The sequence below is a fragment of the Dermochelys coriacea genome, chromosome 3 (genome assembly GCF_009764565.3).
Source record: "Dermochelys coriacea isolate rDerCor1 chromosome 3, rDerCor1.pri.v4, whole genome shotgun sequence".
NCBI classification, from domain to species: domain Eukaryota; kingdom Metazoa; phylum Chordata; order Testudines; family Dermochelyidae; genus Dermochelys; species Dermochelys coriacea.
In genome coordinates, this window is record NC_050070.1 from 183,146,535 (window position 1) to 183,163,839 (window position 17,305).

Consider the following 17,305-nt stretch of genomic DNA (forward strand, 5'->3'; position numbering starts at 1 on the left):
GCAAACTGCTTGTTACAGACTTGCATGTAGCTTCTGAGTACCATGGTGAGAGTATCACTGCTCTTGACAATCTAATTTCACTGCTTTGAATGCGGTTGAGCCGATGAGTCCCAAACAAAACAATGCCATAAACTGAAAAAGAACAAGGAACCTAATTATTTTTCAGTGGCACTGTGTTGAAAGAATAGCAAAGAAACAGTAAGGTTTGTCAGACAGCATAAAAGTCTGTGGGGAAAGTGAACTAGCTTTTTTTCTGTTGTTTTTGAATGGATTGGAGAGCTTGTCTATGTAATGCCAACAGACCCTGATTATTGGCAGGTGGGATTGAACCTGGGACCTCTGGAGCTACATGCATGAGCAAAAAGCCACATGGCTCTTAATTAAGACTGTAGCAAACTCATCAATTTCTAGCTGAGCTAGGTGGCACTAGAAGGGACAGAGCAGCAGGCATATGTTACATCTATACTTACAGTGCTGCTGTAGCATTTAGTGAAGCCACTATGTATGCTGATGGGAGAGCTCCTCCTGTCAGCGTAGGTATTCCACCACCCCAAGAGGTGGTAGCTATGTTGACGAGAGAAGCCCTCCAATTGACATAGCGCTGTCTACACCAGGAGTTAGTTGGTATAACTAAGTCTCTCAGGGCTGTGGTATACTGACATAAGTTGGTAGTGTAGACCAAGCCTATATCTGATAGCAAGCCAGCTGGTTTGGAACAATTGCTTAGGTATTTTGTAGGCTTTAATAGTTTATGGCAAAGATTGGACAATAAGCTAAGGCTGAGTAATGAATTTTACATTATTATATTTACCTTTCTTGAAATATAAAACTAAAGGACCTATTCTCAGCTTAAGGGCCATTTTTGCATAATTAACATAAGAAACTCAAGGAACGTGAATTCTTGTGTAGCTTATACAAAGGCAGTTCTGTATTTGTTAACATGGATTAATTAGCCTGTTATCAGACGTTCAGTTAGTATGCCTGCTATGAAAGTGATGGGCAATGAGACAAAAGGGAGGATCTGATGGAAAATCATGTACTTATTTAATGAATAATTACAAAAAGACAGATTTGTAAATTTAAAGTAGTAAATTTAAATATGTACATGGTTTTGAGTAATTTAAAATGTTTACCTTGATTTATGCAGTCTTCTAGCATTGACCTTGACATCATTGCAAAGGTAGTGTGAGATGTATTGCTCACCAGTTTATTGGATGGACAGTATTTAAGGGAGGGCCAGTACTACACAGATCCAGTCTAGATAAGAACGTCAGTGTCTGGAGGTGTTCAAATTTGGGGACTTGGTTTGTTGCCATTGTATGCATTATGTACAAATATGACTCCACTGTCATTTAATAGGTGCATCTTCTTTTCTTCATTTTTTCAAAACTTCAAAGGAAAATTAGCTCTTCCCCCCATTTATATCTTTGGTACTGTTCTAATAGTATCCTCTATAGCACTGAAGTGTACAGAATTGTATTCCTTGCTTATGCCGTTTTTATAGGAACCTCATTCAAGGCCTGATCCAAAGGCCCGTGAAGTCAGTGGAAAGACTCCTGTTGACTTCAAAGAGCTTTGGAACCGGCCACCAATACTACAGTACAGGGGGTAAATCCCATCCTTTGGGGAATTAACGTGGCATATACTATATGACAATCAGAACTGTATCACTCACTACATTGCTCAAGGTGTTAACACTAGTCCTATAGACAGATGCTTTTGGACCACCAGAAGTGGCAGTACCCATATAATCAGTCTTTAGAGATGCAGCGATCCCTGTCTACTATTATGAAATGCTTTACAGATGTTACTGAGCACTTCAGTTAATGGAAGCTGACTTTTTGCTGTTTGTCAGACTTCTCTCCCACACATCCTATACATATGGCCATCAGCAACCACCTTTGTGACTGCCTAAACCTTCAGTATACTGTCTACATTGCACAAGAATAATGCAGAACTATGACTTGACTTGAAGTTTAAACAGCACCTTGGGTGCTAGAGCTATGATTCACACACACTCCTGTTTGTCCCTGCTAAAGAGGGCTGACAGGTTTCCTTGCAACAGATGCCAATTGGCAACTTGCCATCAAGAGAGAGGCCAAGAGAATTTGTTGACTCTCAGAGCTGTCAGACAGGATTGTTGAGATAAAGTGTATTTTACATTTTTTTTTCAAGGCCATGGCACAAAACAGGAAATAATATTATAAAATGGATTATAACAGGAACCACATAATTGCAAAACTAATTAGTAGATTGGTAATACTAGCAGAAAAGTTATGTCAGAAATGAACATGCAATATGCTTTAAAAGGAAAATTTAACTCAATTTCTTTGAGATCTCAGGCAAAGCTGTCTATATGGAGAGGTCATGGTTCTTTGAAGCCATACAACACTTCTTATTTACATCTCCATACTATGTCCTCAATTTAAATTCCAGTGAATGTTCAGATAACTTTTCCTGTGGTATTTGCCTAGCTGTACAATATGAAAAGAAAAAACAAAATTACAATAAATTTCTGAACAACAAAATGTGAAAAATTGCATCTTGTCACACCACTCTATAGGAAAGTGTTCAGTTTATGTAAGACTTATGAAGTTCCCATTCCATATTCAAAAGAAGAGGAGTACTTCTGACTGCATTGTAAATCAGAGATCAAATGTACAGTTATCACATTGGACGCTGTTTTAAGGATACACTTTTGTATATTGAAAACCCTTTTGTATATTGAAAACATAAATATCTATGTTAGTTCATAGAAAATGTGCAAGTGATGGATGATGAAGTTAAATGTGTGCCCTTAAACATATTATCTGATCATAGAACCCTAAGATTTGTTTCATACAGAACCTAAGTGCATATTTGGTATTGTGAATAACATGAAAAGCTTTCTGCCATTGGAAGCTCTCTGCTAGAACTTTATATATTGCCGATTACTCCAAATAATGCTTGACAATGCTGAATAGATTGTATATCCATTAGAGGCATGTTGTTGCCCTTCCATTAGTTATCTCATCTGTCAAAAGCTAATAAAACTTATACTCATAAAAGTTGCATCTGAATATATTTGCTACATTTTGCTTCACTGTGCAGGATGACCCATCATTATCTTGCATGCCATTTTCATTGCATAGATGGATATATGGTATTGCATCTTTAGTCAATCATGAAATAACTGGCATACATGATTTCTTCTCCACCTGGGTCCTGATTTAGGTAGAATCAGGAAATCATGTAAGCATGAGCTTAACTTTAAGCACATGCTTAAATGCTTTATTGAATAGGGATGCCTTCCTGAATCAGGTCCATGGTCCTTAGAATGGTGTGCAATTATACTGTATTCTGCATGGACTGTATTTTATAAAAAAAACAATAATATTTAGTTTCCTGTAAAAAAAATTTGCTGGCAGATTTTAAGATTCCTCCAAACCTTTATATAGCTTTGTTTCATTTTTGCAATTCAGTTGTCTCTAGAGAGTAGGGTGACCAGACATCCTGATTTTACAGGGACAGTCCCGATTTTGGGGTCTTTTGCTGATACAGGCTCCTATTACCCTCCACCCCCATCCCGATTTTTCACATTTGCTGTCTGGTCACCCTACTAGAGAGCATTTTGATTGTTGTAGAGCACATTTTTTGCCATGCAGTTTGGCACTGGTGCAAATGAACTAAATGGTTTTATTTCTGTTTTACAGCGGGAACAACATATATCTTCAGCAAAGGTGGTGGACAAATCACATACACGTGGCCTCCTAATGATCGGCCAAGCACTCGTGCTGACAGACTGGCAATAGGGTTTAGTACTGTTCAAAAAGAAGCAGTTTTGGTACGAGTAGACAGTTCTACTGGGCTCGGAGACTATTTAGAGCTGCATATCGTAAGTATTATCAACAAATTGAAAGTTATTTTTATGTATGTCTTGAATTATCATACCTTTTTATAGTCTAAGTATTGCAGTTTATTAACTATTCTTTATCTAAAATTGTTGTATAATTATAAGATCAATTATGAATTAAATGATATGGCTTATAATATACAGTTCTATACAGGACTTCAGACATACTCAGAATGCCTTTATGTAGCACTCCTTTATTGGCTTTTTCAATTAAAAATTGTACTGTAATACCCAAACAAATATAGCTATTTGCTCCAGTCTAATTACATGCAACAGCACTAAGCAATGTCAGAGGAAGGTACATTAGTCTAGGAGGATTTCAGATGAAATCTGTTGGGGGAATTACAGTTATCACGACTGAGCATACTGATTGTTAATACTGAAAGAAGTCCAGTGGTTCTACCATTACTGTGCAGAGATAAATTTTCAGTAGAAAACAGTTGTCACATTGGGAAGTCTAGAAAAGTAATTTCAATTGCCTTAAAGGAAATAGCTAGCAATCAAAATTGAAAGCTTTTGGATTTTTGTGGCAACATAAATAAATGATCAGTTGAAATAAACTTAACTAGGGCAATATAAAATCTTGTTGCTCAGATTAATCTCAACTTTATTAATATATTAGCTTTGTTTTTATGTAAGAACCTTGATACTTCCAGGAACAAGAGTAGTTTCTCTTGAAACAAATTACTTATTGATCTATAAGCAATTACATTTTTACCCTCAGAAAACTTTCTGCAATGATCCTTCCCAAATCATACAGGAGTATACTGCTGAATTACAGGGACTACAGTGTTCAATCACCTGCTACATACACACCTTGCCCTTTTGTTTTGGTAAAGGTGCTTTTGCATTCTAGAGTGAGTTTTCCTTCACTTTCTGTTTTGATCAAATAAATGAAGAATGAAACCCTTAAATGAATTTAAAACTTGCCATCAAGAGAGAGGCCAAGAGAATTTGTTGATTCTCAGAGCTGTGAGACAGAATTGTTGAGTTAAAGTGTATTTTACAGGGCAAGCAGCCCTAACAGGGAGAATCCAGTTGCTTGGACAACTTCTGGTTCTTGTGTTGGGTTTAATATAGAAGTTGTGAACCAAGCAGGACCCCCAGACTTTTGCCAATCAGATTCTAGGACCAGAGTACTCTGTTAGGATTCCATTTCTATTCTAGCAACTTTTAGCAGGTCATTGGGCAGCAGATTGGCACTTGGGTGCCCTGGGGGCCTGGGTTCAAGGCCTCTAGTCCCTGACAGCAAGAGAGCAAAACTTGCAACAAATGAGGAGAGTTTTCTATGGGGGGAAAACCCTTGCTGAGAATTTATTCTCTAGCAAGGATATACATGCTCATGGAAATCACCTAAAATAATCAGCATTTTTAAGGGCCATCCCTGTAATTTAATTGTATTAGAGGAATCTTAGAATGCTACTAGAATGTAGCTACTAGAATTTTCCCAGTACCCATTAGGAATCAGCAAAGTATTTAAAAGAAAGTTGGAGGTAACATTTTCAAAAGCACCTAAGGGACTTGGAAGCCTAAGTCAAATTGAAAGTCAACAAGACTTAGGTGCCTATATCACTTAAGCAGTTCTGAAAATTTTAGCCAAATTTTGTTTTTGCTCAGTAAGGTATTAGGAAATCTTCATGATCTGGTGTGTATGAACTCTGAGTTCTTCATATAAACTGCATTTGTAAAATAATACTTTGGAATAAAGTTTATTTTTTTCAGCCTGTTGCTGGCAGCTGCAATCTTTCTGAAAGATTAAACCACCTGTAATAATGGTAGCATTAGGTTTATGTCATCCAAAAATTCCATCTCTCACTGATGTTGTATGAAGAAGAAGAATTTTACTGTTTACTATTAAAATAAAATATATTGGGCATGATTGGGTGGTGAGGAAGGAAAGAGTCAAGTACTCCACATGATCTTGGGCATGCACCAGCTGATACATTTTTGCATACACTTTTATTGCAGATATGTGTGCAAATCTAGTATGTTCAGAAGTGGATCTAAAATCTATTGAATATATGTGTACTGCATTTACACTGGCATTTGAAATAAATGCCTGTGCAAAAATAAATGCACATGTATGAATAGCCTCCTTTTTTTAAATCAGGCATATTTTTTTTAACAAAAAGTAGTATTCTTATGATTTATGCCTCAGTATTAAAATGCATTGGAAGCTGGTTCTTGTGTCTGATATTGAGCTCCAGTATTATAAAGCATACCTGAACCCTCTCGAATGGCTAAGCATTACACACATTTGTAGGATGAGTTAGGAGGGCAATTTTCATCCTGATGATGGTCAAGGAAATTCAGAACTGCTGCTTTTAGTCAAAATCCTTAATATCAAATATGTGAACTAGGTTATGCAAGCGTGCTGGGGAATGGTACTTGACATATGACATTTCAGAATAGGAATATAAGTGCAGCTTTCTTTTAAAATCTTTCATTCTGGAAGCAGGAGAGAACACCACAAGTCTGATTAGGGAAACTTAGTATGTGTTTTCCCTACATATTATTCAGTTTACTTTAGGAAGAAATAAACCTCATAACAAAATCAAGCTCATAACCAATTCTGATTTAGAAAATTGCTACTTGATCATCTGAATCAGAGCCTTGGCATTAGACAAGAAACGATTTATTTCAAGTAATCATTGTATCTCCCAAATAACCATTGTTAATACAGGTGACATTTCAAATACTATGTAATGTCTATCTCCACCAGATGTTTAGCAGTCCCAAGGCCAGTATTTTAAATTCCAAGGTGAATTATAATAAAATTACACCCCCACTGCAGCACGAGATTTATACAGAGGTGGGAATTTTTGCACCTCATGTTTTAAATAAAGGTATATTAGCATGACATAAATATTCTAAAAATAAAGCAATTGCTTTTTATGGTTGTGATAGATAGAGAAGGGAAACTCAATATAATACTTAGATTTTCAATAAGTTTTTGACAAGGTTCACATCAGAGACTAATGACTGAGGTAAACAGTCAAATAAGAGGAAAAATAGTATGCATGCTAGAAAGCAATTTTTTGAGCATGAATAAAATGGTAGATTTTTCTCTCTAATATATGTGCACACTCTGATCCAAACAGTGTTTCTATAGATAAATTAATGTGTGTAAGAGTTTGTGTATATAAAATATATATGCACTTGATTCTGTTCTAAGTTACACTGGTGTAAAGTAAGATGAACTCCATTCAGATGAATGGAGCTATACCAGAGTAAAACTGGGGTCAGATGTGACTCAGACCTATATGTATCTGTGTATGTACACCCCCCAACACACACGCCATATCATGTACATGAAGAAGATATCCATGACAAATTGCAAGGTCCCATGATAAATGAATTTATCATGCTCATTTGACCACCTTACTGGTTCACTACTCACGAAGGGCCTGATTCAAAGTCCATTGACATCAGTGGAAAGATTCCCATTGACTAAGGTATGTTTGGATTAGGTTCTAAGGCTTGATCCTACACTCATTGAAGTCAGTGGCAAAACTCCCCCTAGATTTAAAGGTGCAGAATCAGAGCCTAACTCATATCTCTATGAATATTTAACATCCCAAAACTGGAGCAGCTTCAAATACCCATTTTGGGGGGGGGGGGAATGGATGAAGAAACTGCTGTAGAAATGTTTCCTCCATCTCCTTCCAAATATGGAATTCCCCCTCCCAAAATTACTCATGCTTAAAGCCCAGAATGGCTAGGATTCAGTCTTGGGTTAGCAATAGCTGGTATATGCATAAAAATGTCAAGATTTAAAAATCCAAAAACTTACAGTCCTTCAGGGCCAAAAATGGGAGAAGTGATTCTGGATATATTACAGGCCTGATATTTTAGCATTCCTGAGCACTCAGAAAACAGACCCTATACCATTGGAAAGGACAGATTCCCAACTTCCTAATGGGTCCAGCACTCACTCCTAGCCTCTGGAAAGTGGGTTTTAGCCCACGAAAGCTTATGCTCAAAAAAATGTGTTAGTCTCTAAGGTGCCAGAAGTACTCCTTGTTCTTTTTTTTTTTAAACTTGCCATCCTTATGCACAAGAAAACTGTTTTAGGACATTGTAAAAGGTCCCTTGCAATGCTATACTAATACATAGTGTGTATGCATGTTGTGTACATGTAATATGGAAGCATGGGAGTGTATGTGCACAGGCACATACTGCTGCATTGTTTTGAAAAAATGCTCATTGTCTCAGCTCAATATTTACTGTTTGCGGTATTTGTGGTTTTCACTATACTCACTCTATGTGTAGGTTTCACTATATGGGAAACACTACAGGACGTTTAATGATTGTGGGCAGTGAATGCCCAATTTTTTAACAACATCCAGTCTGTACATTAGTATAGAAATGAGTTGGACAAGAATATTATGAAAGAGAGATTTCCAGATTTGCAAATGGTTCTACAACTCGAGGGAGAGTAAATAATGTCAAGCAATGCAATCACAGATGTATTATTTATATGATTGGACCAGCAGGTAAGAAATGTGGTTCACTGTACACAAATGTAAGTTAATTAGTATGGGAGCAATGAATTAATCTAGGGAATAAGTGCTAAATGGAACAATCACTGATCAGGGTAAAAATCTGACATTGTAGAAAAATCACTGAAACAGTTATGCTTTAAAATATTTAGATAATGTACTAGTTTGTATTAGTAGAGATATTGTTGTTTTTTTAAAATGATTCTATATAAGATCCTTGTGAGTCCCTTATCTTGAGTCCCATGTGCAGTCCATTCCTCAGAAGATCTTGTTCAAAGAAGATTTATATTTCCTTGAACAGCCCTGAGCAACAAAGTTAGTGCTAGATATGAGCAGCCCAAATTGCTGAGAGAGGTTCATGGAAATAGGTTTATTCTCAGTGGAACAGAGTAGACATGTAAATGACCAGTCAACATTATGGATAGGGTTAAGGAAGCTGATAAAGGTAAATAGTTTGATGTAATTCTAATCATGGAGCAGTTCAAAGAGCACTCTCTGGTGCTACCATGAATCCCTGTCATTATAACACTGCACCTGTACTCTCCACTTCACCCCTCATCTTCCTACTCCTCTTTCCTGTCTTGGAGGGAAGATCTCACTTCCCCTTCAGTCTCTTGAGGAGAAAAAAAAAAGTATCTTTTTAGGAGAATCCTATCCACTGACTTGTGATGAAAGAAAAAGATTGTACCCAAAGCATGAACTGAATAAATAGCCAGTGTGCCTCATGCCTCAGCATCACAACATTCTGGTCCCAGCCTCAGTGCAGCAGAGAGACTGTAGATGCTGTGGGCCACCCCTTCCATAAGCTGCAGTGAAAAGGGCCTGTTCCTTTCCCTTTGAATATGATGGCAAAGCTCCCATTGACTTCAGTGGTGGGGGCAGTGAATTCTGCTCCAGCAGAAGTGAGAGCTGTAAGTGTGACACTGCACCCCATATTCTTCATAGTGATATTAGTATGATATAATTATGATGTATTTATGTAAGATAAGGCATGTGAGGGGGTCATTGGAAAGGTTATGATTTCCTGAATATGATTATCCTATGTGTATGCATGTATCATTTTTGTATCCAAAGTTATGAATATTCACTATGTATCTATTTCAAATATAGCCATTCCTGGGCAATGTCCACTAAGCAAAATGCTCTCAGTCTAGATGGCTGGCTGGGAAGAGCCCATTCAGATTAATGAGCCATTGGGAAGAAATAATAGGCCTTAGGAGAAGCTTAGCTCCCATCTGGTGAGCTTTCCTGTGAACGCTCCAAACAGCCCGAGGGGGATGGCTTCTGTGACTCTACAGAGACACTTGACCAGGTCACCTGGTGCTGGACTCCATCTTGGGATGTCAGTATTTTTCCACTGACTGACGTGGGAACCAAGCTTTGAAACAAACAAAGGGATTCCACCATATGCAAAATCTATATAAGGCAGGAGAGTGACATCATCTAGGTTCTTCACTGACTCCCCACCCAAGAAACACCTGAGGAGAAAAGACTGAACTAGGGGAAATGTTGGACCCAGGCTAAAGGGATATTTAGCCTGTGAATGCAACACCTGGGGATTCCAAGCTGTAAGCAAGTACAGCTTGCCCCTAAAGAATCTGCAGCCCACTTGTATCATCACTTAGGGTGAGAATCAGCTATTCATATCCAATCTATTTAGTATATTAAGCTCAGGTTTTTTTATTTGCTAGATAATCTGCTTTCATCTGTTTGCTATCCCTTATAGTCACTTAAAATCTATCTTTTGCAGTTTTTTTTTGCTTTATCTAAACCAGTGCATGGAAATCATAACTCAGGGGCAGAAAGCTGTTGCATATTCCTCTCCATATTGAGGGAGAGGGCAAATTTTATGAGCTTAACTCTGTACAGTTTCCTGTGCAGTGCAAGACGGCTTAATTTTGGGTTTGTACTCCAGAGGGTGTGTGTGCCTGTGGAGCTGGGAGGTGCCCTAGCTGCAAAGAGCCTGCCTGCATGTAACTGCATCTGGGTGTATCCCTACCTGTATACATGCTGATGAAAGTGCAGGCTGAAGCCTGGAGGGTGTGGCAGCTTGTCACAGCAGTACAGCGTAAGAGAGAGCCACGGTGGGTGGGTCAGGAGTGGCTCAGTGATATCCCAGTTCCAGGTGGCAACCTGGGGGGAACCTGCCTCAGAAAGCATGGAACTTCTTATTTCAATCTGTTAACACTGGTAGGCGATTCAGAAACTTGAGGCCCTAAATGTCAGTTAAGAAATTTAGGAGTAGAGAGGGGAATCAGGTTAAACCATTTCACACAAATAATAATAAAAATGGAATAAGTTACTGGGTAAGGCAGAAGAAATACAGAATATACCATTGTGACACTCTGTACCTCGGGAGAACACCCTAAATCCCATGTTCATATTTATAAAATGATTGTGTGGTATTCAGTGCAAAGTTTGTCATGTTGGGTGTCTTTGGAAGGCTCAAAATGCACTGATTATGGTTGTTACAGTGATGTTATAATAATTGTTACAGTAATGTTATAGTAAGGTTATAGGTTATGATTTCATGTATATAGTTATGAGGCTGAAATTGTATCCTCATGGCTTAAAGTAAGCCCATGCAAAAACTCTCCAAGAACAGAGAGGCAGTTCACACCTCATCAGGGCATGGATGGGACAAACCCAGCCCAGTCTCACAGGAACAATGGACACTGGCAGCAACAAAAGAATCTGTTAGACCCTCGAGGGATTCACCCCCTCTCTTTGGGCAGTTTGGGACTGTGATGAGGTAATTCTCACCTGACTCTGAACAGGGTGGGGTGGGGGGAAAGGGTGGGCAAAGCCAAGAAGAAAGAAAGGACATGATAAAAGGGAGAGATATTTTGCCATACTCTCTCTCTTCCACATACATCTACAGACACCACACCAAGTGACTGAAATGCTGATCAAAGGGTAGGAGTACTTGTGGCAACTTAGAGACTAACAAATGTATTGGAGCATAAGCTTTCGTGAGCTACAGCTCACTTCATCGGATGCATTCGGTGGAAAATACAGTGGGGAGATTTATATACACACACAGAGACATAAAACAATGGGTTTATCATACACACTGTAAGGAGAGTAATCACTTAAGATGAGCTATTACCAGCAGGAAGGGAAGGGGGGGAAGGAGGAAAACCTTTTATGGTGATAATCAAGGTGGGCCATTTCCAGCAGTTAACAAGAACGTCTGAGGAACAGTGAGGGGTGGGGTGGGGAGGGGGAGAAATAACATGGGGAAATAGTTTTACTATGTGTAATGACCCATCCACTCCCAGTCTCTATTCAAGCCTAAATTAATTGTATGCAGTTTGCAAATTAATTCCAATTCAGCAGTCTCTCGTTGGAGTCTGTTTTTGAAGTTTTTTTGTTGAAGGATAGCCACTCTCAGGTCTGTAATTGAGTGACCAAAGAGATTGAAGTGTTCTCCGACTGGTTTTTGAATGTTATAATTCTTGACGTTTGATTTGTGTCCATTTATTGTTTTACGTAGAGACTGTCCAGTTTGACCAATATACATGGCAGAGGGGCATTGCTGGCACATGATGGCATATATCATATTGGTAGATGTGCAGGTGAACGAGCCTCTGATAGTGTGGCTGATGCGATTAGGCCCTATGATGGTGTCCCCTGAATAAATATGTGGACAGAGTTGGCAACTGGCTTTGTTGCAAGGAAAGGTTCCTGGATTAGTGGTTCTGTTGTGTGGTGTGTGGTTGCTGGTGAGTATTTGCTTCAGGTTGGGGGGCTGTCTGAAAGCAAGGACTGGCCTGTCTCCCAAGATCTGTGAGAGTAATGGGTCATCCTTCAGGATAGGTTGTAGATCCTTGATGATGCGTTGGAGAGGTTTTCGTTGGGGGCTGAAGATGATGGCTAGTGGTGTTCTGTTCTTTTCTTTGTTGGGCCTGTCCTATAGTAAGTGACTTCTGGGTACTCATCTGGCTCTGTCAATCTGTTTCTTCACTTTAGCAGGTGGGTATTGTAGTTGTAAGAATGCATGACAGAGATCTTGTAGGTGTTTGTCTTTGTCTGAGGGTTTGGAGCAAATGCGGTTATATCGTAGAGCTTGGCTGTAGACAGTGGATCGTGTGGTGTGATCTGGATGAAAGCTAGAGGCATGTAGGTAGGAATAGCGGTCAGTAGGTTTCTGATTTAGGGTGTTGTTTATGTGATCATCGCTTATTAGCACCGTAGTGTCCAGGAAGTGGATCTCTTGTGTGGACTGGTCCAGGCTGAGGTTGATGGTGGGATGGAAATTGTTGAAATCATGGTGGAATTCCTCAAGGACTTCTTTTCCGTGGGTCCAGATGATGAAGATGTCATCAATGTAGCGCAAGTAAAGTAGAGGCATTAGGGGACGAGAGCTGAGGAAGCGTTGTTCTAAGTCAGCCATAAAAATGTTGGCATACTGTGGGGCCATGCGGGTATCCATCGCAGTGCTACTGATTTGAAGGTATATATTGTCCCCAAATGTGAAGTAGTTATGGGTGAGGACAAAGTCACAAAGTTCAGCCACCAGGTTAGCCGTGACATTATCGGGGATACTGTTCCTGATGGCTTGTAGTCCATCTTTGTGTGGAATGTCGGTATAGAGGGCTTCTACATCCATAGTGGCTAGGATGGTGTTTTTAGGAAGAAGACTGATGGATTGTAGTTTCCTCAGGAAGTCAGTGGTGTCTCAAAGATGGCTGGGAGTGCTGGTAGCATAGGGCCTTAGGAGGGCCACCAAATGCATCCGATGAAGTGAGCTGTAGCTCATGAAAGCTTATGCTCAAATAAATTTGTTAGTCTCTAAAGTACCACAAGTACTTCTTTTCTTTTTGCAAATACAGACTAACACAGCTACTACTCTGAAACCTGATCAAAGGGTAGAGCCTGACTGAAGAGCCAGCCTGTGGTGAGAAGCATCTAAGTTTTTAAGGACATTGAAAGTGTTAATATCAGCTTAGAATGTTTTGATTTTATTTCATTTGACCAATCTGGCTTGTTATTCTTTGACTTAGAATCTCTTAAATCTACCTTTATAGTTAATAAATCTGTTTGTTTATTCTACCTGAAGCAGTGCCTTTGGTTTGCAGTGTGTCAGAGACTCCCCTTGGGAGAACAAGCCTGTTCTTTGTTAAATTGATGAACTTATATAAGCTTGCAGCATCCAGCGGGCATAACTGGACACTGCAAGATGGAGGTTCCCAGGGTTGTGTCTGGGACCAGAGATATTGGCTAGTGTCATTTGGTTGCAAGTAGATGGGAGCATGCCAGAGGCTGTGCGTGAACAGCGCAGGAGTGGGGGTTCTCACAGCAGAGCAGGGTAAGGGTGCCTCCCAGAGTCAAAGATTGGAGTGGCCTAGCAGATCACCGGTCCAGTTAACACCAGAGGGGAACGTCACAACCATAAATTTGAGAAAACAGAACCTTGATTTGTTTCTATAGCGGCAGGGGACCAGAGTGGGGTGGCAGGTGGAAAAGTAGAAATCTGCAATTAAATATAGACAGGGTTTCATTTTAAGCTTGATGGCCTATTCCTAAAGTGTCTCTTAATCTTAACATTGTCACTTTAAAATTGTGATTTATTATATGGATTTATATCCAGTGCCTTAAATGATAGATTCTTTCTCTCTCTCTATTTCTCTCTTTTTTCATCTCAGGATTTTTCTTATTGAATGCACAAACACAAATTCACTGTCACTTTAAGTATTCTCTTTGATGTATGCTAAGAACTGGAATCCCAGTACATCCTGAAGAAAGCAGGTGGCAAACTCCAGGGGCCTATCAGTTACATCATACAGATTCTTCCCCTCAGAATGAGCTCTGTTGTATAATATTGCATAGCTGGAGGAACGAAGAATTCATTATAAATATATTCACTGTATTGTGTACCCACATGAAAAACCCTTCCTCTGCAGGACTGTTGATTAGATTGGTTTCATTTTAAAGAACTAAGCAAGCAGGTGGTTACTACTAAGACACTTACCCTGAAGATGTTCCTTGACTGGGTTTTTTATATGTGAAAATGCATGAACATCTGTGCCAACAAAAATGCATGAACATATTTACCAACGTTCTGGCTTCAGAAAGAGGGATGCAGGAGCTTGCTTTTAATGCATAAATAAATAACCCTTCTCCTACTCAGCATCCTTTCCTCAACTTCTGCCCATATCAGTAGCTTTGCCAACCCTTGCTATATTTTTCTGGCTTCTGTTCTGTTGCTTCCCTATTTACTTCCTTTGCAAAGGGTCAAAGTTTACAACATGGTCAGCACCACTTAGGGTTTGGCCCCAAACAGACTTTAATCTTTCCAGCTTTGACCATATATCGGTTTTCTTTTTTGTATCACATAATTCCCTGCACTGGCTACCATGGCACTTCCTTTGATACAAAAGATTCCGAAATATAAAAGACACCAAGTTAATTTAGGCATGCAGTGCTTCTGTAGCCATGTCAGTCCCAGGATACTAGAGAGACAAGGTTGTTGAGGTAATATCTTTTGTTGGATCAACTTCTGTTACTGAGAGAGACAAGCTTTCAGCCTGAGGAAGAGCTCCATTTGGCTAGAAAGCTTGTCTCTTTCACTCACAGAAATTGGTCCAATAAAAGATACTACCTCTCCCACCTTGTCTAATCAAGTTAATTTGTCGACAGTAACTTTCTACAGAATTTTACCACATATAAAAACTATTAATGCAACCACTAGTGACCATTTTACCATGCTACCAAGATTTAAAGGCTATCACTTAGTTATAAGAGCAAAATAATTTGGTAAGATATCCCCTGAAGAAGGAAACACAGAATCACTGGAAATTATTTGTCCGTATGTTCAAAGGATGCTTTGTAGAATAAAAAGCTCTCTGTGGTCGAGGGCAAGTTCTGGATGAACCAGGCAAATGGTACTGATCTCCACTCACCTAACTGATCAGTCATCCTTCCCTGTTTATATAAACTAGTTATTTAAGGAGGTCATTGCTGATAATATACCTTTGAACTTGTCACTGCCCACATGTCCTGTTCCAGTCCAATTTACAGGAACATACTGCTACAGTAATGTTGGTCATCTGCTGTTTAGATTGTCCTCAGGCTCTAATACAAGTGAAATGCTTACATATATTATCTCTACATATCTTTATATATATGCAACAGGGTGGATGCCATTTTGCAGGTTTTAGACACTACTGACATCACAAGTTCGCCTAACAACATAATGTAAGCTCCAACTGTGTCACCATCCTCTATGTTATATCCTCGGGGGCAGCATTTTTAAGAAGAAATCAACTGGAACACAGAGAGCTGTAAACTTTAAAAGCAGCCATTTATTGCCACACACTGAACTGACCAAACCAGCCAAAACTGGCTGGGCTATCCCCTAATAATCTAATTTAGTTCCCATAGCAACAACATGATTTATTACCACGACAACCATATACACAACATATTCCTCGCCCCTTAACGAGAACATTCCCTAAATAAAACAAACACTAAACTAGAGAAGGAGGGTACACTGCCTCCATTCCCGGCTAAACACTGGGGATTATTTTGCCCAGTAACTGTGGGTTCGCCCTAGCTAAAGATCCAGCCATTGAGGAGGACTCCTGTCTCTAGGTGGATTACAGCGGACTTCTGGTGTTGTTGCACCCAAAAGCGTCTTGGGCGCAGGCCTGACAATGGGCTCAGGGTTCATAGGGCGAATGGGTGAGGATGTGGTATCAGCTCGTTCCGGGCAGGGGGGTATTTCTGCCACCAGTAGTAATGGAGGGGGAAAGTCAGGAACAGGTAACTCTTGATTTGGTGTCTTGCTGGAAGCGGTGAAGTCAGGCAACCCAACTGAAGATGTGTCCTGAGGACTGGTATGACCTGGCAAAAGCTGATCTACATGTCGCCACCAGTTGAGATCCTCTGCAGTCCAGACTGTGTAGGAAACAGGTCTTGTTTGAGTGATGACAGAAGCAGGGACCCATTTAGCTCAGAAGTATAATTCCGAGCCAAAACCGGCTGTCCTGGGCTAAAGGTTCGGTCTTTTGCTCTGGGTGCACACTTGATGACTTGATCTTGCTGCTGACTTTGCACAGTTTGTTGCGGTTCAGAAGGTTTCAGCAGTTCAAAGCAAGTGCACAGCTGTCATCCCATCATTAGAAAGGCTGGGGATGCCTTGGTCGTAGCATGAGGTGTGTTTCTGTAGGATAGTAAGAAGGTGTACAGATGCTTTTGAATGGATAATTGTCCCCTTGCCAATTTCAAAGCTTTTTGTTTCATTGTCTGCACAAATCTTTCGGCTAATACATTGGTGGATGGATGATATGATGCTGAAGTGATGTGGTGTATCCCATTTGCCTCCATAAAATTTTGAAACTCCTGAGAGACAAACTGTGGTCCATTGTCGCTCACAAGTTATTCTGGCAGACTGAAACAACTAAAGAGTCCCTGTAGTTTTTGGATAGTATTCTCTGCAGTAGTGGACTGCATTATAGAGACTTCTGACCATTTAGAATGGGCATCTACCACCACCAAGAACATGCTTCCTTCAAGCGGGCCAGTGAAGTCAACGTGAATACGTTGCAATTGGTTTTCAGGCCAGTCCATGGGTGTAGGGGTGCCCACTGGGGTGCGTTCCTCACACCCTGACATGACATACAAGCTCTTGTCTTCTCTTCAATAGTACTGTCCAGTCCAGATCACCAAAAATAGCTTCGCGCAATTTCCTTCATGCGCACTATTCCACAGTGACCGGAATGTAGCTGTTCTAACATCTGTGATCTCAGTGGTGGTGGGATAATGACACGTCTCCCCCACAACAAACAGCCAGATTGGATCTATAACTCCATCCTCCTGGATACGCAGGTAACAAGATCAGGTGAGACTGGAGAGCTTCGTCGAGATTTTGCATGCATCACCAGGTCCATAACTTGGGACAATACTG

General features: G+C 39.9%; 1 protein-coding gene across 45 annotated transcripts in view; it reads left to right on the forward strand.

Annotated features, from left to right (window-relative positions):
- Positions 1–17,305, forward strand: part of NRXN1 (neurexin 1) — a 1,286,326-nt gene that overhangs the window by 939,868 nt on the left and 329,153 nt on the right. For all 45 annotated transcript variants that reach the window (XM_038395424.2, XM_043511917.1, XM_043511928.1 and 42 more), the window contains one exon: positions 3,693–3,874. In XM_038395424.2, the coding sequence (XP_038251352.1) occupies positions 3,693–3,874 (182 nt within the window). The remainder of the gene's footprint in view (positions 1–3,692; positions 3,875–17,305) is intronic.